A 25,714-nucleotide genomic window follows, 5' to 3' on the forward strand; every position below is an offset into this window, starting at 1 on the left:
TGAAATCATCAAAACCAGACAATGTGGCTGACCAAGCCTACAATAGCCTGATAGAACACGAGTAAGGTATGCACACCGGAAATGTAATGTCACAATACTTGGGGCCAATACTATCCGTGCAAACAATACAATCGGACATTTGCCGTAGCCAACTTTGCTCTAAAATTTCACACCATCACTCTTGTGAAAAAAACTCATAGGCCGTATGGTATTTATCCAGTACAACATTGTAGAGTGGATGGATGGGCTCCAGCAAATTGGAGTATGGGCCAAGCACATGCTGCGGTAAGGGGCATGAATCAGAATCAGTCGTGGCACTGTACTGGCTAACTGAGAGGCCACTGAGGCAGTAGCATGAGTGGTAGTGATCTCTGTTCTTTCCAGGCTTATCCCTCAATCCTCCCTCTAGAACCTGATTAACAGAAGTGGTTGCAGTCAGAAGTTACTTGAGGAAACTTTAAAAGATAACATGGCATCACAAATTTCATGCTCTGGTGAGAACTCTGCATATCAGGAAAAAGGCATTACATTAGTTTATCTCACCTGAGCACAAAGCAGGATGTATTGTTGCAGGGCAATGTTGTGGAACAGTGGGCTGATTTGGTTGCTCCGTTGTATAAAATCAAATCCAAACTTTGCATAATCCACAACTTCGGAGAAGAAAAGGCAAAATACATGAGAACGGTGACATAAAATGGAGCATATAAAGTTGTACATTGAAATGTACAAAATTGTATAAACAGTATGAGACATTGACATTAATCTGTAGTAAGTAGATCAAGGTTCTAAAAATTGATTACTGGTACCATTTGATCACCAACCTAATAGCAATCATACAGCCTAAATTGCCTGATAAAGTTGTAAATGCATTGCTGCATGGTATGCCTTCCGTCTCTCTTGTTGGCAGGGAATAATAAACTAGTTTTGAACTTACCATAAACAAAAAATAAACTACTATTTTTCATTTCATGAAAAAAATATGGACAGTCATAAGTCTTACCAGAGGAAGATTTTTCTGAAGTGCACCCAGATGAACTGGTGCCACATGCATCCTCTCCTGATGGCTTTTTGCAGGAGTATGATAATTTCAATTGCTCATCAATAATCATAACTAGTTTTTGTGTTAAAGCAATGGCAGCACCCTGGTGATACAGTATATTTCTGTCATATGGAACACAACATGTGGAAAAGATAAATGACTATCCATAGAAAGCCATTACCTGCCAAAAGGAGTAGCAACCGTCAACCAATTTATTAGTTCGTCCTTGAAATCCACATTCCACTCCTTGACGAAATGCCACCCAGTCCTAAGTGGTGAAGTCGTCAGCAACAATGCCAATCAGTATTGTAATAGAAAAAATTGGTTTATCACCCAAACACACACATATCGACTACATTTTGTGCCTTAGTAACCAAAGAACCTAAATGAACGACTTCATGGTCTAAACACAGTAAAGTCAGTCACATAACTACACACATCATAGTAAAAGACTAAAAGTAGAACTAATAAAGACGGAGGAAGAGGTTGTCTTACGATCAAGCAAGGCAAGTCAAGTTTCTCTGCCTCATTAAGCAGGATCAAAGCAGCCAACCCACAGAACGTGTACCTTTATAGAAAGCAACTTTCACTTGATGTTCTAAACAGACAAATTCAGAAAATTAGCTGAAATAGTCAGAAACGTACCCACCATGAGCTTCAGCATGAGGCTCCCCAGCAATACCACCTTCATAAGTTTGACATCTAGAGTCATATGGTATATGGATTGATCAATCATTCAATAAAAAAAACTGCAACTAAGCAACAACAAATTTTGCAATTGAATAATTGACGGTCGTATTGAACAAACAGAACCTTGCTATGTAATCACCAACACCTTTTGCCAGTTCTACATCGAGAATGTTTACAAGGCTGGCCACCTAGTGTCAACATGAGGATATATCAGATAATTGCAAAGAAATGGTGAAGGACTACAGAAAACTCACCGATATAGCAGTATAGGAAGCCCGAACATCAATTTCACCACCATCATGCATTCTATGGTGAAGAAAAAAATGAGTGGCCGGCATCAGCTCAGGAGCTATATATGGGAAACAAGTGATTTTCATGCATTTTTTAGGCTGATAGGATGTGTACCTGAAAGCACCCGATTCATCTTTCATCCGAAGCATAAACTTGTACAGGTTATCCCTGAACAACAAGGTAGATGTCACTAACCAAATGACTCGTATAGTTATATGTACAGCAGATCTTATCGTAGAGCAATCATAAGCGTTACCTATTTATTGATGACAGTGCCCTTTTGCTCCCTATAGTCACAAGTGTATTTACAGCAGCATAAGTCGTAGCTAGATGAGGCAACTGTAAAAGAGGTGGGCAAAAAATGCATAAAGAAAACCTTTATAATTAATCCTCTTCAATAAGTCAACAGAAATGAACTCGAATTTGATAAACCCAGTAGCAAAAATGTTTAATAAATAAAAATATGAAGAGAAGGACATATGACAGCATCCTAAAAATGTACTCCCTCTGCCCCAAAAAGAATGCCATTCTAGTTTTGTCCAAAGTTAAACTATTTTAAGTTTGACCAAGTTTCAAAAAGGTGCCAATATTTTTTATGCCAAATAAGTATGATTAGATTCATCATAAAAATTATTTTCATATTATGCCCATTTGGTGTCATAGATGTTGATATTCTTCTCTATAAACTTAGTCAAACTTAAGATAATTTGATTTACGACAAAACTAGTATGACATTCTTTTTGGGACAGGGGGAGTAACTGCTATCAAAAAGATATTCTTAAGAGTATACATAACCAAAGCATAGATGGATATTTCATACAAAAAAAAAGTTTTCCGTTATTCTGAGATTTTTACTGAGAGATTTTTAATCATTTGACAGTGGCAGATTTTTTTTTTGTCATTGGCATGGACATGTAAAGGTCGGTTTAACTTGTTCCAAGCTGGCAAACTAAAGAGGCATTTAATGTGAATGCCAGAGCAAATATCTCTGTCCTCAGCATTTCACTGGACATGTTCAAATCTAATACATTTACTGCATAAATCTAAATCTTGTTTTTAAAAAATCAATGCAAATAGCAAACTCGAAGAAATTATCCAGTCAAAAAGTTTTAGGGTTGAAGCAAACCTGCCCAGGTCCACCGCCATATCCACCATCTTTATCCTGACATCGAGCTAAGAAGTCCACAATATCATCCTCCAGATCATCATCAAGTACTTCATCCAACAAAGCAAGTGGATGAACCATCCAGTAGCACAGCCATGGACGACTGTATCAATTAAAAAAAATACGACAACAACTACGCATCAGTGGCACGAATTCCGCAGAATGTCCTGAAATAGAACTAAACGATATAGTGTTGGAGTATATTGAGCCCATGTGTATAGAGGCCCATCTAGAGGCCCATGTATAGATTCTATATATACCCACCCATCTAGGGTTGGAGGAATACACTAATTATTCCCGTCATTATGGTATCAGTAGATTAGGTTTTCCACCTCTCCTCTGTTCCAGCCGCCAGGTAGCCGGCTCCCCTGTTGCGCCGCCGCCGCCGCCGGCCAGCATGGCCGGCCGCCGGCTCCTCCTCCCCCTCCTCTCTCCTCCTTCCCTCCCCTCACCTCCTCCTCTGCTGCCGCCGCCGGGCCGGCCGCTGCCTCCCCTGCAGCTGCCGCCGCCGGGTTGGCCCCTGGCGGCACCTCCTCCTCTGCTGCCGCCGCCGGGCCGGCTGCTGGCTCCCCTGCAGCCGCAGTCGCCGGGTTGGCCCCTGGCGGTCCCGCCTGGCGCCCTGCCGCTGCGTGGGCACGGTCCGCCGCCGCCCTTCCAGGGCCGGGATCTGCCAAGGGTGCGGGCTCTGGATCCGCCGCCGCCGCCCCTGCAGTGGTTCTTGCCGCCATGCTCGGGCCGGATGGGGACGCCGCCGCCCCTGCTCCAGGCGCGGGTCCAGGCGCGGATGCTGCCCCTGCCGGTCCCCTTCCTCTGCTGCAAGCTCTGGAGCCGCCTCACATGGTGCAGCAACCCGTGGAGGCCGCCAATCCCGCCGCAGGTGCCGATCTGGCAGCCCTGCGGGCCGCAGCACAACTGCTGCAGGCCGCGGGCGCCGAGCCGGCGGTCCTGCGGGCCGCAGCCCAGCTCTTGCACGCCGCGGGGGCTGCTCCAGAGGACGCGGCCGCTGATCCAGCCGCTGCTGCTGCCCACCGCAACGTCATCGCCGCGGGCAAGCAGCCCGCCGCCGCCGCCGCGCCCGATGCCGCTTGGGCCGGGCTCGGGATGTCGCCCGCGGATGCGCCGCTCTCCGCCGCCGCCCTCCGCGGGCCGCAGACCGACGCTGCCCTCGCTGCGGCCCTCCTCGCCGCCAAGTCGGAGGCTTCGGCGGCCCAGGAGCGTGTCCGCGTGGCTGCCCTCGCCTGGGAGCGCGAGCGCGCTGCGGCCGACGCCTCCGCTCTCCGGGTCGCCGAGGCGGAGCGATTCCTCCGCGCCTCCTCCAGCCAGCTGTCCGTCGACCTCGAGCCAGGCGCCTCTTTTTCCCGCCGTGCCCCGCCCGCTGGATCTGGAGCCCGGTACGACCCGACCGACCCCATGGTTGTCCAGCTCCACCTCCAGGCCGCCGGGGTCCAGAACATCAGGGCCCTGGTCTCCGTCCTCCTCGACCCCGCGTCCTCCTCCTACGGCTGCTGGCGGGACCAGGTTTTGCTCGCCCTCCGCCGCTACGCCCTCGACGACCACGTCCTCGTCGACTTGCCGATCGAGGCGCGGGACGTGGCGTGGCTGCGCCTCGACAGCGTCGCCATGTCCTGAATCTTCGGGACCATCTCCCTGGATCTTCAGGACCTCGTCAGGGTCCACGGTGGCACAGCGCAGCAGGCCTGGGTGGCGCTCGAGGGCCAGTTCCTCGCAACGCCGAGTACCGCGCCCTCCAGCTCGATGCCACCTTCCGCACCTTCGAGCAGGGGGACCTCTCCGTCGGTGAGTACTGCCGGCGGATGAAGAGCACCCGCACCTTCGAGCAGGGGGACCTCTCCGTCGGTGAGTACTGCCGGCGGATGAAGAGCATGGCCGATGCTCTTCACGACCTCGGGGATCCAGTGTCCGATCGGGTCTTGGTGCTCAATGCCCTAAGGGGCCTGAGCAGCACCTACGACCACCTGAAGGGCTGGATCGCCCGTCAGAGGCCCTTCCCCACCTTCCTGCAAGTCCGGGACGACCTCGCCCTCGAGGAGATCACCAGGGGTCTCGCGCCCGGATCGTCCTCGACCACCCCCTCCGCGCTCGTTCCTACTCCACCGACCTCCTCCGCTGCTCCTGCCACCTCCCTGCTCGGTGCTGCTCCCGCCGGGCAGACCGGACGAGGGGGGGCCGTGGACGTCGCCGCCGACGGGGTGGTGGTGGTGGTACTGGTGGCCCTGCTTCTGGGAGCACCGGTACCGGTGGGGGCCGTCGGGGCGCGCCGACACCGGCTCCGGCTCCTGCTACTGCCCATGTCGCTGGAGGTACGCCCTGGCCATCCTTCAGCAACACATGGTCAGGGCGCATCTCGATGTGGCCGTTCCAGGGTCCGGGAGGGGGGCCTCGTCCTCAGCTCCAGCCGGCGGCCATGTTCACTGGCGCTGCTCCACTCTTCGCGCCGTCCTGGACCCCGCCTGCTCAGCCCAGCCAGCAGCCGACCTGGCCTGGGGGGTGGGACCAGGCCGCTCTGGCGCAGTCCTTCAGCACCATGGGACTGACGCTGCCGACCAGCACCGAGTGGATCGCCGACTCGGGTGCCTCGTTCCACACCACTCCCAATGCTGGTATCCTCTCTTCTGTCCGACCTCCACACCCCTCTTGTCCTTCTTCTATCATGGTTGGTGATGGGTCTTGCCTTCCTGTCACCGCCGTGGGTTCTGCTCCTCGTCTTCCTAATGTTCTTGTTGCTCCTCAAATGGTTCACAACCTTCTTTCTATTCGCCAGTTTACTGCTGACAACTCCTGTTCTATTGAATTTGACTCATCTGGTCTTACTGTGAAGGATTCGGCTTCCCGGCGTCCGCTCCTCCGATGTGACAGCCCGGGGCCCCTTTACACTCTTCACTCTTCGGATTCCTGCTTCCGCTGCCTCCCCTTCGGCTTCTTCGTCTTCTGCTTTTGCCGTGACGCCTTCTTCCACCACCTGGCACCGCCGGCTTGGTCACCCCGGCCGCGATGTTTTGGCTCAGCTCCGCCGTAGTACCGATGTTCCATGTACTAGGGCTCCTGCTGAGCACCTCTGTCATGCGTGCCAGTTAGGTCGTCATGTTAGACTTCCGTTTTCTTTTTCTTCTTCGCATGCTGCGCATGCTTTTGATCTCATTCACTGTGACCTGTGGACATCTCCTGTACTCAGCATGTCTGGCTATAGATATTATCTGGTCATTGTTGATGATTTTTCTCATTACTCTTGGACTTTCCCTTTGCGCGCCAAGTCTGAGACCTTCCTCACCCTCCTCCACTTCTTTGCCTGGGTGTCCACTCAGTTCGGCCTCACCGTTAAGGCCGTCCAGTGTGACAACGGGCGGGAGTTTGATAACTCCACCTCCCGGTCTTTCTTCCTGTCTCGGGGTGTTCAGCTGCGCATGTCTTGTCCGTACACCTCTCCTCAGAACGGCAAGGCTGAGCGGATGATTCGCACGACGAACAACGTCGTGCGCACCCTTCTGATCCAGGCTTCTCTCCCCCCGCGCTTTTGGGCTGAGAGCCTCCACACCGCCACCTACCTGCTTAATCGCCTTCCGTCCACTGCTTCTCCTGCTCCCACACCACACCACGCTCTTTTCGGTACCCCTCCTCGCTACGACCACCTTCGGGTCTTCGGGTGTGCGTGTTACCCTAACACCTCCGCCACCGCTTCTCACAAGCTGGCGCCCCGCTCGACTCGTTGTGTGTTCCTTGGGTACTCCCCTGACCACAAGGGGTACCGATGTTTTGACCTCACCTCTCGCCGCATTCTGATCTCCCGACACGTCGTCTTCGACGAGTCGGATTTCCCCTACTCCACCTCCTCCACACCTTCTTCTGATCCCGAGCTGGCGTCTCTGTTTCCGACTGACCCGGTGGTTCAGCCACCGTTACCTGTTTGTCCTTTTCCTGCAGGTTTTCCCGGTGCACCGGCACCACTTCCGGTGATCCCTGCTGCGCCGAGCGCGGCCCCGGTGCCCTCGGTCGCGCCACGCGCGGCCCCCGGATCTCCGGTCGTGCCGCGCATGGCCCCGGTGCCTTCCCCTGCACCTGCGCGGTACGCTCAGCCGGTGCAGGTGTACCGGCGTCGCTCGGCGCCGAACCCGGCGCCGCAGCGGTACGCTGAGCCGGTGCAGGTGTACCGGCGTCGTTCGGCGTCGACACCGACGCTGCCTCCTGCTCCGGAGGCTCCTGCGACGCCGACACAGGAGCCGCGCCGCCGCCGCCTCCTCCGGCTCCCTCTCGAGCCGAGCCGGAGGTGTACCACCCGCCGGTCATCCATCGGGATCCTCGGCATATACATCCCATGGTGACTTGGCGGATGGCGTCCCAGGCCGCGACTCTCTCCGCCACCGATGGAGAGCCGCGGGTCTCTCCGGTACCCTCCTCTGTCTGCGACGCCTTGGCGGATCCTCACTGGCGTCGCGCGATGGAAGAGGAGTGCGCCGCTCTTCTTGCCAACCAGACGTGGGGCCTCGTGCCGCGTCCGTCTGGTTGCAATGTGGTGACTGGCAAGTGGATCTGAACGCATAAGCGTCGGGCTGACGGCACACTGGAGCGCTACAAGGCTCGCTGGGTTCTCCGGGGGTTCACTCAGCGGCCTGGTGTGGACTATGATGAGACTTTCAGCCCGGTCGTGAAGCCCGCTACGGTGCGCACGGTCCTCTCGCTTGCGCTCTCGCGCACTTGGCCTGTGCACCAGCTGGACGTGAAGAATGCATTTCTTCACGGCACCTTGTCAGAAACTGTTTACTGCTCTCAGCCTCCGGGATTTGTGGACTCGAGTCGTCCGGATATGGTCTGCCGGCTCAACAAGTCTCTCTATGGACTGAAGCAGGCTCCACGGGTTTGGTACTCTCGGTTCGCCACGTTCTTGCTGACACTGGGATTCACCGAGGCCAAGTCTGACACGTCTCTCTTCATCTACCACCGTGGAGACGAGACAGCATATCTGCTGCTATATGTTGATGACATTGTGCTCACAGCTTCCAGTCAGCAGTTGCTTCAGAGTGTCATCTCCTCTCTGCAGCAGAAGTTCGCTATGAAGGATCTCGGTCAGCTCCACCACTTCTTGGGCGTCACTGTTGAGCCTCGCCCGTCTGGTCTTCTTCTGCACCAGCGGCAGTACGCCCTCGATATTCTGGAGCGGGCTGGGATGACTGATTGCAAGCCCTGCTCCACTCCAGTCGACACTCAGGCGAAGCTGTCTGCTGATCTGGGTGATCCGGTGACTGACCCTACAGCCTACCGGAGTCTGGCCGGCGCTTTGCAGTACCTCACCTTCACCAGGCCGGACCTCACCTACGCTGTTCAGTAGGTCTGTCTCCACATGCATGATCCCCGGGAGTCACACCTTGCTGCGCTGAAGCGTCTCCTCCGGTACGTCCGTGGCACTGTGGACCTCGGCCTGGTACTTCACCGCTCGTCCTCTGCTGAGCTGGTGGTCTACACCGACGCTGACTGGGCTGGCTGCCCGGACACTCGTCGCTCCACCTCCGGCTACGCCGTCTTTCTGAGCGGCAACCTGGTCTCCTGGTCGTCCAAGCGGCAGCCGGTTGTCTCCCGCTCCAGTGCCGAGGCGGAGTACCGGGCTGTCGCTAACGGCGTGGCGGAGACGTTCTGGCTACGACAGCTCTTGGCGGAGCTCCACAGCCCGCTCGCCAAGAGTACGCTCGTCTACTGCGACAACGTCAGCGCCGTGTATCTCTCCACCAACCCCGTCCAGCATCAGCGGACGAAGCACGTGGAGATCGACCTACACTTCGTGCGCGACAGAGTCGCCATCGGCGATGTTCGGGTACTCCATGTCCCGACTACCTCCCAGTTTGCTGACATCTTCACGAAGGGCCTGCCCTCCTCGACCTTCTCGGAGTTTCGATCCAGCCTCAACGTAGCCGGTGGCTAGTTGTGGCTAGGGGGGTATTTGCCCTTTATACTCTCATCTTGTCCAGTCTTGAATACCGCTGCATCGGTTGTTCAGACTGCGGGAGGTGTTAGCTTTCTTGTTGACCAGTCTTGAACACCGCTGCGCCGGTAGTTCAGACTGCGGGGGGGTGTTGGAGTATATTGAGCCCATGTGTATAGAGGCACATCTAGAGGCCCATGTATAGGTTCTATATATACCCACCCATCTAGGGTTGGAGGAATACACTAATTATTCCCGTCATTATATAGAAGCATTACTTGGCATCGAGAACGTGAAAGGCTGGCCCGAGATGCCTCAGCCCATGTGTCAGGTACTCGATATGCTGATCACGCCACAGCTCTAGCCTGCACAGAAAACAACTCAATAACCAAAGCTCAGGACGAGGAGGCAGCAAACATGGTAATCTTAATGCTCAGTCGAGTGTTTGTGTATTCTGAATTTCTGATTCACCAAAGACGTTATCACGCAACATGTAAACTGGCAGCATCAAGCTTAAGCAAGCAATAATTTTAGCAAAGCGGCCAAATCAGGAACGCTGCATCCCTCAACTATGCCGGTGCAGTAGGTAAAGTTATCGGCTAACTAGCGATTTGAAGCTAGAGTCTATCGAATTATCCAAACCCCAGACCAAATCCATGCCTAGAGATGCGCCACTCAACTAGGGGGGCGTAGCTCCTAAACAGAAGGAAACGAGCCGTGCTCTAGGGGATGCTGCTCACATGACGGATTTCGTGTTGGGCGCGGCCCCGTAGAGGACGCGGTAGATGTCGGCAACCCTGGCCTCCACCTTCATCTGCTCCACCTGCGTCACCGTAAGCCTGGGGAGCTCGGGATCCGCCGGCGCCGCCGGGTCGCGTCCGGTGGGAGGCGCTGGCTGCGGCGAGGAGTCCATGGGCGCGGCGGCCGGGGCCGGGTCGCCGCCGCTTGGCTGGGCTCTCGCTTGCTGCGGCCTGCGGTTGCGGCTTCCAGCAGTGTGCTGCTGCGGCCGCCGCGCGGATCCTCCTCCTAGCGAAAGGCGATTCAGGCGAACCATGCGGCATGTGCCGTCGCGGTGGACCCGAACGCCTTCTTCCGCCGCCTCCTCCTCGTTGGGCCGGCCCAGATAATGTTACTCGGCCCGGTTGAATTCCACCGGCACGCACCCGCATCACGGCACCACACCGTCCTCACCCCATTCCCCAGCCACGAACGCTCCGCCTCCGCCGGGGGTCCCTCGCAGGGCAGCGCATCTGCTTGGCGGCTTGGGGGGCGCTCAGCCGCCGCCTTTGCCTTCGCGAGGGTTTTAGCGAGCAGGACACACAGGAGCAGGAGGGAGCGCGCGAGAGAGTGAGGGAGGGAAGGAGATGGCCGCCATGGTCGGAGCGCGCAGGGCGCTCCTCGCCGCCCGCTACTCCCCTCGCGGCGCGATCGGGGCATCGGCCGCGCCCGTCCCCCCGTACCGGCTCGCGGATTCGCCGCCCAGGTACTGCGTGCTTCCTCGGTGTCTCGTCGAACCCGCCTTGCTATTCCTTTTGGCAAGCTTGTCTGTATCTTCTGTTGCCTAGACCTTGTGAGATCTGCTTATTATTTGGTTCTCTTCGAACTTTTGCTCGGTTGCTAAGACCAGAGTCGAATAAGTTTTTTATATATATGAAAGAAAATGAGTCGCAGGTATTTCCATTTTCCCTAATAGCCAATAGTCTTGCTGCAATTCATTGAGGTCCAATTAGAACATGTATGAAGTTCATCCTCCTACCCCCCGACTCACACACCACCACCACCCAAAAAATGCTTGTTACTAATCTATAGCTTCAGTACTTACCTGATCCGAGCAATAATGCTCCTAAAATATTCCAATCGAGTGTCATCCTGAAAACACATTTCTTACATCGTGCAGGTTTCCAGCTGAAAAAAGTTGTGCGCAGTCTTGGATTCCACATCGAGCAGCTGGCAACCTTGCATCTGAACGTACTGATGAAGACTATCACCGCGAATGGGGACAAAACAACGCAGGGAGCTATGTGAACTCCCGTTCAAATCACTTCGACCACCAGCTTAAGAGAGATGCCCATTCAGCTGGTTCCACAAGTGGTGTGAATATTGGTGGTAGTTCCGAGCAACCGCACAGAAGTGGTGCATCGTATGGCTTTCCAAACAGTAACCAGACACATACTGGTGCAAGAGCAAACAATGAGCAACCTGGATATAATGCGACACAACCTTATTATAGAACTAGTAATGCATACAGCCAGCAAAGCCTTGGTGGACATCTTCCAAATGCCCATCAGCAGTGCAATGGTGCAGAAGCTAAAAGTACCCCGTCTGGGTATGGTAAAGGGCAAACTTATCATCATCCTAATGGATATGGTACATATGACTCCGGATATAACACCCAAAGTCACCGGAAAACCTATAAAGGAGAGAGAGCTATTGCTGCGCAGTATGGATATGGTCCTTCAGGACAAGGTCCAAACTCAGTTGGAAATGGTCAGCAAGTCTTTCAGCAACAGCAATACGTTGATCATAGATCTAGGGGCAGTTATCCTGATAGACCTGGTAATCCGACCTCTCAGTATGCAAATCCAACTCATTTCCGTAAGGAGCATGTTACAGGGTTTCGGCAAGGCAGCAGTAGCAATTACGGATATAATGCTCCAAAAGCAAATCAGAGCCCTTATGTCACTAGCCAAACTGACTCAAGGAGCACTCAAGGATATTCCATGTACCTAAATACAGATGTGCAACGCTTCCCTAATGGAATTCATCAAGAAAAACATTCACACGTTCAACCTACTACATCGTTTGGCAATCACTTGAACGGTGGCCCACATCAGGGTGGCGTATACTATCAACCACTGCCTGGCAACCCTTCAACTGATGGCTCACCTTCTGAAGTATCTAACGAAGTCAGCAGCAAACACAAAGTTACTGTTGAAGAACTGGAGAAGTTATGTGAAAATGGCAATGTAAAAGAAGCGACGGAGATTCTGGCTTTGCTACAGGAAAATGGAACTGTGCTACATGCTCATCAGTACTTTAGACTGATGCAAGCATGCGGTGATGCAACTGCTCTTGAAGAAGCAAGAGTAATACATAGTCAGATTTCTGAATCATCAATTACTATGGACACAGATACTCAAAACAAAATTTTGGAGATGTATGCTAAATGTGGTTCAATGGAGGATGCTAAGAAGTTTTTCAGTACTATGGATCATCATAACTTGGCTTCTTGGAACGCTATGATATCAGGTTTTGTGCATAATGGTCATGGTGAAGAAGCAACTGATTTTTTCGATCAGTTTAAGCAGACAGGGGATAAACCAGATCCTGTCATGTTCAAACATATTTTCCTGGCCTGTGGAATTATGGGATCTGTTGAAGAAGGAATGTTGCATTTTGAAGCAATGCAGAAGGATTTTGATATAATTCCTACCATGGAACATTATGCTAGCATTGTTAGTATGCTTGGGCAGTCTGGCTACATTGCTGAAGCTCATGAATTTGTGGAGCGGATGCCTGTGGAACCAGGCATTGAGGTCTGGGAAAATTTGATGAACTTGTGTCGACTTAATGGCTTCTTAGAGCTTGGAGATCGTTGCGCTCAAATAATAGAACGTTTGGATTCTTCTAGGCTGAATGAACAATCCAAAATGGGTCTTTTCCCTGTCGACGCTTCAGACCTTGCAAAGGAAAAAGAAAGGAAAAAGGCTAGTGTGGCTGAAGCTAGGAGCAAGGTCCACGAATATAGAGCTGGAGATCGATCCCACCCTGACACTCATAAGATCTATGAAGAGCTGAGGTACTTGTCAGCTCATATGAAGGAAGCTGGGTATATTGCTGACACCCGGTTCGTGCTTCACGACGTTGATCAAGAAACAAAAGAGGAAGCTTTGCTGGCTCACAGCGAGAGGCTGGCTATCAGTTACGGTCTTATAACAAGCGCTGCTCGTTCTCCCATTCGGGTTATAAAGAATCTTCGTTCCTGTGGAGATTGTCACACGGCTTTCAAGATAATCTCAAAACTTGTTGGCCGTCAGATCATTGCAAGGGATGCAAAGAGGTTCCACCACTTTGAAAATGGTGTCTGCTCTTGCAAAGACTATTGGTAAACAAGATATTAGAAGTCCACATTGTTAATTGATGGGAGCAAGAGTACTGTGGGCCGTTGCCTATCTAACATGGCAACGTATCTAGTGCAAACCAAGGATCTCGTGCAAACCCGTGCAAACCTACTAAACAAAGTTTCAAAAAATTCTGAAAAAAATCATGAATGTTCTTCTAAGCTTACCTCATCTATATATAAAATTTCATGGTCAAATTCGTCTTACTCTAGAAGTTACAAAAAAGACAAATTTTCTGACAACAATAATAGTTCAAATGCATCTCAAATTTGTCTTTTTTGTAACTTCTAGAGTAAGACGAATTTGACTATGAAATTTTATATATAGATGATGTAATCTGAGAAGCACATTCATGATTTTTTTCAGAATTTTTTGAAACTTTGTTTATTAGGTTTGCATGGGTTTGCACGAAGTCCTTGGTTTGCACTAGATATGTTCCCATCTAACATTTAGGTAACCACTAGTTTTATACCTGGGGCATGTATGCTGTCATTGGTGTAATTCGGGCCCTTTTTAGTATTCTGCTTTTCTGTTGATGGGTTTACATGCCTGAAACGTTCTTCAACTGCTGTTGTCCCTGATTTGTTACTTGTCCCCGCAAAATAAACAGTTTGAGTGTACATAGTTACGAACCCCTGGTGGTATGTGGACTCTGATTCAGATTAACTACAGAGCTTTCTAACTTCTTTATGTACCCATTGCCTGGCTACCAAGGGTGTGATTCATATTCCTGCTTGGCTAGTTGGCTTTCAGCTCTGGCTTAGGTTATGCCTTTGGCCCCGGAGTCTACTCCCTCTGTTTCAAATTAGAAGTTGTTTTGCCTTTTCTAAATTCTAATACATAATTTTGCGTCTCTTCGGAGACATCCGATAATACATAATTTTGCCTATATATCTAAACATAGTGCATATCTAGGTGAATAGTAAAACCTATATATATATATATATATATATATAAAAGATCAAATGACTGCAGTATTTTTGCAGTTAGAGAAGCAGAGAAGTTAAGGTTATGTATTTGCCTTCAAATGTTTCCTATTCTGTTTGGTTCGCTTTGATGAAAATTTTACCATCTAAAGTTGCTTGACTGCTTCCCCGGGGAACTTCCCCCTTGTGGTTTTGAAAACCTAGCCACTCTCGAACGAATGGTTTTCACATCAATTTTTCTTCGACTTTACAAAGGTTAAGAAATCTTATGTTCTAAACGTGGACTGAGAACGTGCACCTTCAAATAGAAAATGTAAAACCCTACAAAATACGAGTAAGCTATGCTACCATGCAAGGCCAATTTTAGTTTTTGGGTTAATTGGATCTATACCATTACAATTTTTCAAATTCTCTGATCTGCTACTACAATTCACTTATTTTGAAACTTGCCATTATAATTTTTCGCCTATTTGATTCTTGCCATTTTCTATGTCTTTTGGGTGCCTAGGCCCACTGTCAGGCCATTATACGTGTACGGATCTTTCGTATGGACTAAAATACCACTATTGTTTCTTTCTTCCCCACTCGCTAACATATGGGCCCACAAGTCAACTTCTTCTTCAACCTCCAACCATCCTCCATGGAGCCGCCAGTCCCGACCACGCCTCGACTGCTCGACGGAGCCCTGCCTGCTGCCGCTGGTGTCTGGCTTCCAGCTCACCTCCAACCCTGCCGCCGGTGCCGCGCTCATGTACGGCTCCAGCAGGCCCCGCCGCGTTCGTTCCCCTCTTCAGCCCGGAGCTTGTGGCGTGCGGCGAGCCGGTAAGGCCGGGCGGATCCGCGGCCTGCGCGTCCGTGGGAGGTCGCGGCGCGCGGAGATGCGTCGCAGGGCTGCGCGGGGGTGACGAGAGCCCGCGACGAGCGCACCTTGACAGGCATCAGTGGCGACTCGTCAGACCTACATAGTGTTGCCGTCGCGGGGTCTCACGGGAGGACGCTGCCAAGGTCCATGCATCCCGTCGTGCCAGAAACGTTGCGAGCTCCTGCGCCAGGTCCCCCTCCCTAGTTCCTCCAGATCCAATCCATCGAGCAAACAACCTAGGGAGGCCAAGCCTTCCTTTCTATTCCAATCGAGATGCACGTAGCAGCCCCCATCTCCAAATCAGAGCAGGCAGCCGCTCATCCTTGCTCTACTTCCAAGCCACCAGCACTAGCAGGAGGAGCACGTGGGGAGCATGAACGAGAGCGGCGCGTGGGGCATGGGGGAGCACGGCCTGCAGCCGCCGGACGCCATGGAGAAAGAGGAATGATAAAGGGGACGAGAGGAAGAAGAAAGGAAAGAGAAACAAGATGACGGGGACCCACATGTCAGCAAGGGGGAAGAGAAGAGAGGTAACTGGGGCAGTTTGGACCATACGAAAATATAGAGGTCTGCGAGTGGACCCAGAGTATCAAATATGTATAAAATAGCACATATCAAGTAAAGAATGAATTGTAATGGCATATATAATAAATGAATTGTAATGACAGATCGATGAATTTGAGAAATTATAATGGCACGGATTCAATTAACCCATTTTTTTAAGCCACACGTAGTATCTCTCAAATCTTCACATGGAGGAGCACTATAACTAATCGTCGGCAGTTCGCACGGCTATCACAGGCTGCAGACGGCAAGGTGTCCACGGCTTGTGTTATAGACCAGGTCCGCCAAACCCCTCGGCGGCATCCTTTCGCAACTGCTAGCAGCCCGATAAGGGTTATAGGCTTGGAATATATTGGGTGAAAATTAAATCTTTATGAAAACTTGTGTAGGTGAAAATTAAATCTTTATGAAAACTTGTGTAAATCATGACAAAAATATCATTTAAATTCATAAAAAAATCACACATGTAGATAATATGATGATACACAATCTTATAAAATATCCTGTCCAAACTCAATTTCGTTTGTGAGATATAAAAATAACAAATTTATAGCAAATTATTTGGACAGCTTGATATCTTGAAATTTATTATTTTTATATCTCACAAACGAAGTGGAGTTTGGACAGGATATTTTACAAAGTTATGTATCATCATATCATCTACATGTATAATTTTTTCATGAATTTAGATGATTTTTTGCACGAATTTTCACAAATATTTGTGGTTTTCACCGGATACTTTCCTTTAGCCTTTTAGCGGGAGACCGCACCATCGATGGCGGCGGCTGCGGCTGCGGCGGCGGCTGGTGGCGGCGCGCGGCGCGCCCTAGCGGCACTGCGCTCGGGTTCCCCGTCGACCTTCTCCGCGACGCTCTCCCGCCAGGCGGCGTCTCGGTCTCCGGAGCTGGCCGCCGCGTCTCTCCCCCGCGCCTCTCGCCGTCGCCTCGCGATCTCGAGGTAGCCTGGCGCTGGCGGCGATTCTGAATCTCCCGTGGTCCATTTTTCTTGTGATCCTTGGCTCAGATTCGGTGCGCTCGTCATGTGCAGGGTGCCGGTTGCGGCGCTCGGCTGCGTGCAGGGTTCGCTGATGCCGATGCACAGCGCCACGGCGTCGGCGCTGCTCACCTCCATGCTCGGGCTTAAGCCTGGCTCTTGGGGCTGGCTCTCCGAAGGTAAATTTACCTCACTCTGTTTGCCCCATTTCTGTCCCGTAAATGATGCATGCCATCGAGACACAGGGTAGAGAGAAAGAGTTCGAATGAATGTACTGTGATGAATCAGATTGGAATCTGATATCGTTCTTCCCTTCAGTTTGGATACTCCGCCCCTTTATTTGAGGATAGGCTAGAAATTGAGGGAACTTCAGATATGACTGGAAGTGTGCCTGAAGTACAATTAAATAGTAATGAAGTATTGTGTTTTAATAGGCTACTGGCTAGTGCTATGTGTGTGACAGTGTCTGAAATTAGATCAAAATGCTTGATTTGCTGCCTCTTTAGTAGTAATCTTTGGTGGATGGGATCGAAGAACTTTGTTATAATCTGCATTTTTTTTCTTAGTTCTTTGTATGTCATTTGGAAGGGCGGGCCTGGTGCAAGCGGTAGAGTCTTACCGCCTGTGACCGGAAGGTCCCGGGTTCGAGGTGCAGTCTCCTCGCATTGCTTAAGCGAGGGTAAGGCTCGTCACTGACACCCTTCCCCGGACCCCTCTCTGCACTGGGTACGCCCTTCTTTGTATGTCATTTCCTAACAAAAATTATGGCCAACAACGGTTAGGATGCACTTTGTCTGACTGGCCACATGTCCTTAATTAAAATAGTGTTTTCATACCAAGATAAATGTTTCTTGACTATTGTTATCATCTTTATCCTTTGATACAATTGCGTTTTCACTGAATAAAGGTCATTTAAGGTGTCTACAAGACCAAATTATTGTTGCAGGCAGTTTGTAGTTTGGACACAATGTTGTCTGGATCGCTTAGATGAAATTAAAATTTCTTGCCTAATGATTCCATTATACTCTAAATAAGCCTATGTTTTAAAGATGTGCAAGTCGTGTTTAGTATCCCCACAGTAAATTATATTCAGCGAGCACTACCCTTGAACTGCTTAGAAGCAGCAGCAGTTTTAGTTCAACATTAGATCACTGTTTTCTGTGTATTTCGAGCAAGTTTCCATTCATCCCATTTGTCTGCTTTGTTGTTCTAATCCTTTGTTTTTTTTTCCTGGTTTGCTTCAACAGGATTTGCTACGCCTCTATAACAAGAAGGTGCTACAATCACAGGAGACTGTTTTTTAGCCTTTCTGCTACAAGATTCCAATAACCTAGCTGCATGCCTTTTGGAATTCACCCTTTGGACTTCTGCTGATGTGATCTAAACTAAAATTCGCTGCCTAAAACTTATGGTCCATGAGCTAGCTATCCCATTTTCCATTATATCAAGTTATCAACTGAATTATCTATTTTTCTTGTTTTGAGTGGCACGGATTATAGTGTGACATCCTGACATCAATCAGAAGTGCAAAGTTGTCTTGCAGCATGACCATACAAGTTCTGCATCTCTCGCTTGAATCTGTAAGCTTCCTTACTGCTTCGTGGTGAGAATGATATTTACCTGTCCGTACGCAAAATGCAGCTCGAATGTTTATTGTAAGATTGTGGATGATGTGTGGGATGTATTGCATTGAGCCTCTAGAGTGAATATATAAGAGTATATGGCTTGGAGGGTAAGCAGCCTCTCAAAGACAAGGAAGGTTATCACGGTATTACAATCGATCCTAAACTATTTATATCTGGAGTTGCCTAATATACTCGAACATAACAAGCTATTGGAACAGCAGTCAACTGAAATTCTTGTTCACAAATTGCCAGGTTTTTATATAATGTACACGAGTTCTATTTCGGGTCGAACGATTCCTTTTGCATGCCTAGGCATAATTTTTACACTGTACATTTTCACTGCCCAAGTTCACTTTAATGAACGAGGGTTAAACGAGGGAAACCAATTGTGCTCCATATTCAAAAGACCAAAACAGCATAATTATGGAGCAGCGCACAAGATCAGAGTTCATCGATCACCATGTCGCTGGAAGCAGCAGGCAACGTTCCGTTCATTTGGCACCCGGATTCAAGTGCTGCAGCCATGACTGTGTCTGCATCCTTGTCTTGTCCTTCAGAATGATCGCCTGCACGCCACTTTGCCTCTGATGGCCCATCATCCTCTTCCGCAGTCTGAAATAAATCGAACAGACGTGCCCGTACCCCCTCTCGTAGCAATGACGCTTCTTCACGGTTGAACCATTTGCGTCCAAACTAAGCCAGACAGTGCATTAGTATCAGGAATCAGCATTTTAAGACAACAAAAATAATGTAGCAAACTAATTTGTACCATGCCAAGACTCCCATTTGTAAACCTCTCTGGCGCCTCTTGAATAAACTTGTCAATGTAATGAAGCATAAAGAGGCCACAGTCATACTCGTTACGCTGACGTGGCACCTGGTAGATGAAAATAGAGTAGCAAGGTATATCAAAGAAAAACTAAAAGCAACCAAAAGTTATTGCAATCATAACAAGTACTCGGAGAACTATAACTAGAATTCCAGGGTTCTTACCTCAACCTTTTCCTCCTTTATATTTCTTGAAAGATGCTTCCATATCATCCCTGAAAATGGAATGTCATAAGAAGAATCCTTCTGTAGATGCCGCCATTCTGCTTCAAGATATCTATAATAATATGAAGCTCATGAAAGTTACACCAAGACTGACAGTAGGTTAGCAGTTGGAAAAATGGAGCTATAAGCATTGTAACATGGACTACTAGCTCCAATCTTAAAGTCTACAGAACTGGGCTCAAAACCAAACTCTTAGCATTGTATCAGTGATGATTAAATACCTCGCAACTGTGTCAAAAAGCTTTTGACTGTTGTGAAGCCCAAGAGAGTCCATGTGAAGCATAACTGGACCTGAATCTCCCTCTTTTGTAGGCATACAAACGATGATCAAGCTCCAGTGCATCCTAATTTGCATGACCATAATGTAATATCCATTATAGATGATGGCATAGTAATACCAAAACTTTCTTTCTTAACTGTTGACCATAATCTGTCAACTATATACCAAGGTAATCCTTCTAGCTGAGAAGCAAATGAAAAGTTTGCTCTTTCATACTTAAGTATTATCCCGAGAAGGAACTTACATTTCATTAATCGGCAAAATTATGTATGCTTTCTTAAAAATATCTACATTTCTCCACCATCTCCGTAACTTGCTGAATTGTGTGTCACCGTCACCCTAAAATAGAGGTGTAGGTGAGGGAATGATTGAACCAGGTTGCAAAAAAGAAATAGGCTCTGTTTCCGAAGAAAATGTCATGAAAGAAATTTTAGCAAACTGCAGATTTCCTGCTTTCAAGATTAAAGGAATTTAAAATTAACCGGTGCTTGCAATTTTGTGGATTCATCCTACAAATTACTAAGGACCATTAAGGCATCTTATACATTTCCAAAATTATCTCGATTCTGTGCACTAAGAATTCATCTACTGCACGTTTTACTTTACATGTGTCAAAAAGGTCAAAATGATCGTAGAGTACTATAGTTCAACCTGAATTGGCGACATGGCGCATTTAAAACATAATGCTCGACTACAATGCAACATACCAAAAACGTGACTTCTTGTTCTATGGGGTACAATGAAACTATCACATTAAGCCAACTCATGCATATCAAGCGGTGCAAAGGCAATGGATGCGGTGTTTCCAGTGGCGGAGGACTCGATATGGCAAGGTGTGGCATCTGCCATATCTTGATTTTCCTGAGAACACCTTCTCTGCTTTCTATTCTAGTTTTCTCATATATATTTTCCTAGTAGCACCCTATAAATCGAGACTTGGAACTCCGTAAGTCCAGCTACACCACACCTTAATTTTGATTTGTCCTACGCCACTGGGTGTTTCTGAGTTTGGAAATAATCAATATAGCATGGAAACATAATAACCATACCAGTGTGGATAGTGCTTCTTTAAGTTTGCTATAGAAATATGTGTTAAACATGTACAAGTCACCGCGATGTCTTGATTTCTTGAGGTACCTGACATGGCCATAGTCAGGCTGGAGTGAATAGATCATCATTATTGAAACCGACATGGCAGATATAACTGGAATTTATAAACCATGGAAGAAACAGCTCTAATAAATGTATGAAATGTTGTAAAGTCACGAACACTTTCCACACATCTCAGTCATTGAACTTCAGCAAGTTATCAAGTAGGGTTTTTTTTCCTCAAACCACTTGATAAGTCAAGCCTTATCAAGTAGTTTGAGGCTACCAGTTATTCCCTGTGGAAGCTGAGTGACAACGTTAATATACTTTGCTTCAAAAATGATGCTTAGGCAGAAAGGTGGAATCTAAAGTCTTACATTCCAAAAACTATAAGAAATCTCAGGGGCACAGGCATGAGTGCATTTCTGTAGTGCATGCTGAAGAAAGCAGAAGATTAAAAAAAGTACAGAAAATGGAAAAGATTACTTACTGAAGGCAAAAATTTATAACAGGTGATTTCAAATATTCTTCAGGTTCGAGACATTTCATGTCAGAATAAGTCAGCTCAACAGCTTCGGGATCAGTTCTGTCGACAAATATAAGGATATCAGACTGGATGGAGGTAATCTCCCTATGTACAGATACCTCAATAACAAAAAATTATTCCGACCTTGAAGGATAGTAGATCTTTGACTCATCCCTACACAAGAGCAATTTCATTAATGGAACAATCTATAATTGCTCACCATCTTACAACTGATAGCAACAAAATGTAACATGTAGAGATACTATCACTGCAGGCTTACCGTTTATTAGATATCTCAACATCAGCAGCAGATTTAGGATGCTCTGTATCATCATCATCATCCAAGAGAAAAACATCCTGAAATGGGAAGAATTGAATTTGCAAGTGTAGCAAAAACAAAAATTGCGATAAAATCAGTGAAGTCTCAATTATTAACCAATGTACAGGAGTATATTAGTGCAGAAAAAACTACACATGGATAAAATAATAAAAATGCATCTGCACTAATAGGATTAGACCATAAATTCTAACCCTGAGTAGTACAAAACATTGTTTATAGTTTTATACAGCTGATTCTCCTGCGCTTTCGAGAAAAACGTTTTATACAGCTGATTCATATAAGAATCACAGTAAGCGGAAAATAATAACCAGCACATTCACCTTTTTACACTTAAAGGATGCGGAGGCCTTGTTTTTTGTAAGGTTTAACCTGCAAATGAGATTTTTCCTTTTGTCAGAGGCACACGTTGATTTTATGAAATGTACTACTTCCATGATATATCAAGATGCCACTTCATTATTCATATAACAACGATAACAACAAAAACAACACATTTCAGTCCCAACAAGTTTCAGTAGACTAGAGATGAAACCCAACAAGAGCAATAAGAAAAGAGAGTGTAAATAGTAGAGGTATCACTTGTAGCAATGGACTTGAAAGATATGACAGTCTAATTGCCATAGGGTTCGGGTTAAAAACTCCATCAGGTTAATCCAAAGGGCTGACCAAGAGGCACTATAACAGTATATACAGGTTACAACACCACTGCCAAACTATTTACCAGCAATTGGCCTAGCTTGTTTGTAACAAGTTATTGACTACAGAGTAAATATAGCATTTAGATAAATGCACTTAACACGTACAGATGCAATGAGATGAATGGTAATTATTCGAATCCGCCGATTACAATAACCTCGGGGAAAAGGTCTCCTTGTCTACAAAATCAAAGTAGAAAAGAAACACACCAAAGATGGAATTCCCACCAAAACTTGTTTCTAATGAGAATCTGAAACAGTTATTGAACATGAGAGAGGATACTAAGTTTGGGGCACAGTGATTCAATTTTAGTGATAGATAAATGAATTACAAGAGGAAAGGGAGGGCAAATTTGTAAATGATAAACCCAGTGCAAGCGTGAACAGTAAGAATAAACAAAGAAAAGAAGTAGGAGAGATTAAAAGGACAAACATTGGAGCAAATGCTATACACCAAGGATAAACTAAAATATCTACAGTTGGCAAATACAAATGGGTTGATACAGAAGAATATAAAAATGAAAAGCAAAAAACAAGTGGACCAAGAAAAAGGTGTACATGCCTCTTGCAACTACCACATGTGGCATTTTCTTCAAGAAATTTGGTGGACATGCCCTTTGAGTCGACAGTGTTCTTTTCCTGAGGATTTGTGGTGCAGCTCCTTAAAGTTGATTTCTTTCTTGTGTCAATATCCGTATCTAAAAGTTCACAATCTGTACTCTTTGGAAGACGTGCAGAAGTTTTCAGTTGATGATTCGCTGAATATTTTGCTATTCGACCATCTTTCTTTGGGCCCATGACAGGGTAAGCACATTTGCCATGGGTTAAAGAATTTCCTTCTTTACATGCTGCGCCCTTAACCTAAATACAATCAGTAGAGGTAGTCACAACGTCTGTAGTGTATCATTAAAACTTGTAGAGTTATAAAGGCATGCCTGGGTATATGTCTTTGTAGATGAATTACAATTTAATTTCTTATAGTGTTTGCCAGCCGTATTGTCCAAAACTTCATCATCCGGATCTGCAAAAGAAAGGCCAACAGTGTGACTGATTGCACAAGAACAAACTTCTTTTGGACAGGAGGCAACAAAAAGGAGGATATCGGAGTAGACAACATTAAAATGTGTTCATTTAACACCACCATAAGACATAACAGATAAGTGGTGATCCTTTCAGATCAGCTGAACTACTCAACACAAAAGATTTAAAGTATAAAGCAGTCAGATCTAGAAGTTTGTACAGTTGTATTAAACTCATGATATTTATGAATTTGCAGTGATCCAGCAAGCAGCAGGTAGATTGTTCACCTCTTACAGAGACAAAAACACTTATTTCATCCCCTGAAATGAAGTAGGAAGATATAAATCCCATGAGCTCTACAATGTGTTCTGGTAGCATATAATGAGATGATCATTTCTGTCAAAGTCTATCCACTTCTAATTTCCTATCCTTTAGGGTGAAGTTGCTCACAAGTTTAAGGCTTGGGCATATCTGATAGTTGCCACACATAGACAGGTATGCCACCAAACGTTCAGTTAGTTATCTCAGTCAGCAGGTGCCAAATGGCCACACAACAATAGCGTGCATTCTGATAGAACTAGGATACATTTCTGCAAGGTTATTGTATAGGGCGTTAGGGATAACATATGTCTAAATTACTGCTTTCAGTTTCTACCTTTCAGATGTCAAAATCTGCCAAGCGGCAGATAACTAATCAAAGCAAAATAACATGGAAACTGCAAAATACAGTGCCCTGTTGGTTAAAAACAGACTTGTATGCCTCCTTTTACCTGACCATGATTGCATTAGAGATACAAAATGCCTAGATGCTCTTTTGTTATCCTAACAACACTAAGCATTTGAGATCATAAACCCACGACAAAACAGTATGTCTAGACCATCTGGCCTAATGACGAGCAATCATTATAAGGAAGATAATCAACAAGGCCTAAAAAGGAAACAGACCAGAACCAACAAATAAATGCTTAAAGCTTACTGAAGTCATAGGCATCTCCCATGGTACCACAGGTAGACTTATCTTGCACTGCCTGTCTCCGAACTGTGTCATCCTAAAATAAGGAAAAGGAAATGTAATGCATCGGTGCAAATGAAATATACTAAAAATAGGAAGGTACTTGGTGTAAGCCAGGAAAAACCCAACATGTAATTTCAGAGCTTTTCATAAAAATACTCTTGTGATCATAAAGGCAAAAGCTCTCCTTTCAAGTCCAAGAAAACATGAAACATCATCATGCGAAGAAAGCTGCTTATATATCCACTTAATCTGCAATTGCTAACTGATAACACTATTGCTTAGATCTCTCCCGGTGATGTAGGCAAAAAAAAATATATTATGTTTTATCGATCAGATACAAACAAACATCTCATTTCTATCTACTATGACTGTGAGGAACTAAGCTCAGTTGGTGAGGAGTAAAATGCCATCTCCAGTTTGAATGGCTGTTTCTGCTTGATGAAAAAAGAACACTTAGCTCCTCCTAGGATGATCCTATTTCCTTCATCAACTACGCTGATATGTAATAGCATTCTAAAAACCCAACTTTTGCCCAAAACTTCACACTAAACCCCACAACCCTGAAATCCATGAGACATCTAACAAATGAACCATGCAGCCAAATCACCGACCCAACTGTCAGCAAGGGAAATGCATCGGACATCCTCACACATGAGTGAAGCCTTTTATATCAACCAAACCCAAAACAGAAAGGGGAAAAAGCACACAGATTCAAATCCTATACGATTGCGCAAAGCCCAAATTTTGCTTACCTTCTTCTGCCTATCGACTCGCCGGCGTTCAAGCTCCTTCTTCATCCGCCCGACGAGTGCCCGCATCTTTTCACCATTGTCGTGCGTCTTCCGGAGTACACCCTGCTGCGACTTCCCCTCCCAATATCTAATCTTCGCCTCCAGTTCCTGATCGGTGGAGTTCGCGAACTTCACCTCGCCCCCGCCATCATCGTTGTCGTCGTGGGCGCTCGCCGCCGCCGGGGGATGCGGCGTGAAGGGCGGAGAGAGAGAGCTGACGACCTCCAACTCCGCCGCGGGGAAGTTGGGGTCCATCGCCTGCCAATCGATGGCGATCCCACCTTTCGGCGCGGCCATTGCCGCTGCCGCCGGGCGGGTGGGTGCGGGACAGGGCTTCCGTTTCGGCGTTCGAACGGGACGGGGAGGAGGGTTTTTCGAACAGAGGGGTGTGGGCTTGTGGGACTGCGGGAGGGGAGGGAGGGGACGCGGCGTGAAGTTGGGGGAATCGAGAAAGAAGGGAAAAGTTTTTTTTTTTGCGGGTGAGAAAGAAGGGAAAAGTTAGGAGTTCAATTCTTCCTGGGGCAGGGTTTGTGCGCGCTCCTACTGCATGATAAAAATATACTACTGCTGGAGAGGTAAGTGTGTTATCGCCAGCTAAATTTGCAAAAGACCATATCAGATTTGGGTATTTCTCCCTTATCTCACATCTGGAATTTTATTGTCATATGCCTCTGGAATTAGATGATGGCTGTTCGAAGAA

General features: G+C 47.5%; 4 protein-coding genes across 5 annotated transcripts; 2 read left to right on the forward strand and 2 right to left on the reverse strand.

The window, feature by feature from the left end:
* On the reverse strand, positions 1–10,219 carry LOC120707968 (protein farnesyltransferase subunit beta-like). The gene is made up of 13 exons (XM_039993027.1): positions 9,855–10,219; positions 9,393–9,479; positions 3,147–3,288; positions 2,277–2,359; positions 2,135–2,188; positions 1,984–2,035; positions 1,853–1,917; positions 1,685–1,741; positions 1,535–1,607; positions 1,221–1,307; positions 1,001–1,142; positions 544–650; positions 1–412 (listed from the first exon to the last, which is right to left on the reverse strand). The coding sequence occupies exons 1-13, from the start codon at positions 10,166–10,168 to the stop codon at positions 176–178; spliced, it is 1,500 nt and encodes a 499-aa protein (XP_039848961.1). The 5' UTR covers positions 10,169–10,219; the 3' UTR covers positions 1–175.
* A 75-nt stretch (positions 10,220–10,294) lies between these two features.
* On the forward strand, positions 10,295–13,925 carry LOC120707967 (pentatricopeptide repeat-containing protein At4g32450, mitochondrial-like). Of its 2 annotated transcripts, none has more exons than XM_039993026.1 (3): positions 10,295–10,597; positions 11,012–13,292; positions 13,683–13,925. In XM_039993026.1, exons 1-2 carry the CDS (start codon positions 10,479–10,481, stop codon positions 13,221–13,223), a joined length of 2,331 nt encoding a protein of 776 aa, XP_039848960.1. In that variant the 5' UTR covers positions 10,295–10,478; the 3' UTR covers positions 13,224–13,292; positions 13,683–13,925. The 2 variants fall into 2 exon arrangements, with proteins under 2 accessions (XP_039848960.1, XP_039848959.1); XM_039993025.1 differs by having other exon boundaries at positions 10,314–10,597; positions 11,012–13,291; positions 13,714–13,924.
* Positions 13,926–16,300: 2,375 nt separating this feature from the next.
* LOC120707970 (protein NUCLEAR FUSION DEFECTIVE 6, mitochondrial-like) lies at positions 16,301–18,216 on the forward strand. Its single transcript, XM_039993030.1, has 3 exons — positions 16,301–16,544; positions 16,635–16,759; positions 17,828–18,216. The coding sequence occupies exons 1-3, from the start codon at positions 16,363–16,365 to the stop codon at positions 17,845–17,847; spliced, it is 327 nt and encodes a 108-aa protein (XP_039848964.1). The 5' UTR covers positions 16,301–16,362; the 3' UTR covers positions 17,848–18,216.
* A 196-nt stretch (positions 18,217–18,412) lies between these two features.
* LOC120707969 (ubiquitin-like-specific protease 1D) lies at positions 18,413–25,420 on the reverse strand. Its single transcript, XM_039993029.1, has 14 exons — positions 24,976–25,420; positions 24,185–24,257; positions 23,124–23,209; positions 22,751–23,049; positions 21,814–21,862; positions 21,434–21,510; positions 21,298–21,327; positions 21,118–21,213; positions 20,588–20,675; positions 19,783–19,877; positions 19,480–19,602; positions 19,199–19,310; positions 18,975–19,082; positions 18,413–18,898 (listed from the first exon to the last, which is right to left on the reverse strand). Exons 1-14 carry the CDS (start codon positions 25,309–25,311, stop codon positions 18,647–18,649), a joined length of 1,824 nt encoding a protein of 607 aa, XP_039848963.1. The 5' UTR covers positions 25,312–25,420; the 3' UTR covers positions 18,413–18,646.
* Between the last annotated feature and the right edge of the window lie 294 nt (positions 25,421–25,714).

Source organism: Panicum virgatum, chromosome 5K (genome assembly GCF_016808335.1).
Source record: "Panicum virgatum strain AP13 chromosome 5K, P.virgatum_v5, whole genome shotgun sequence".
NCBI lineage: Eukaryota > Viridiplantae > Streptophyta > Magnoliopsida > Poales > Poaceae > Panicum > Panicum virgatum.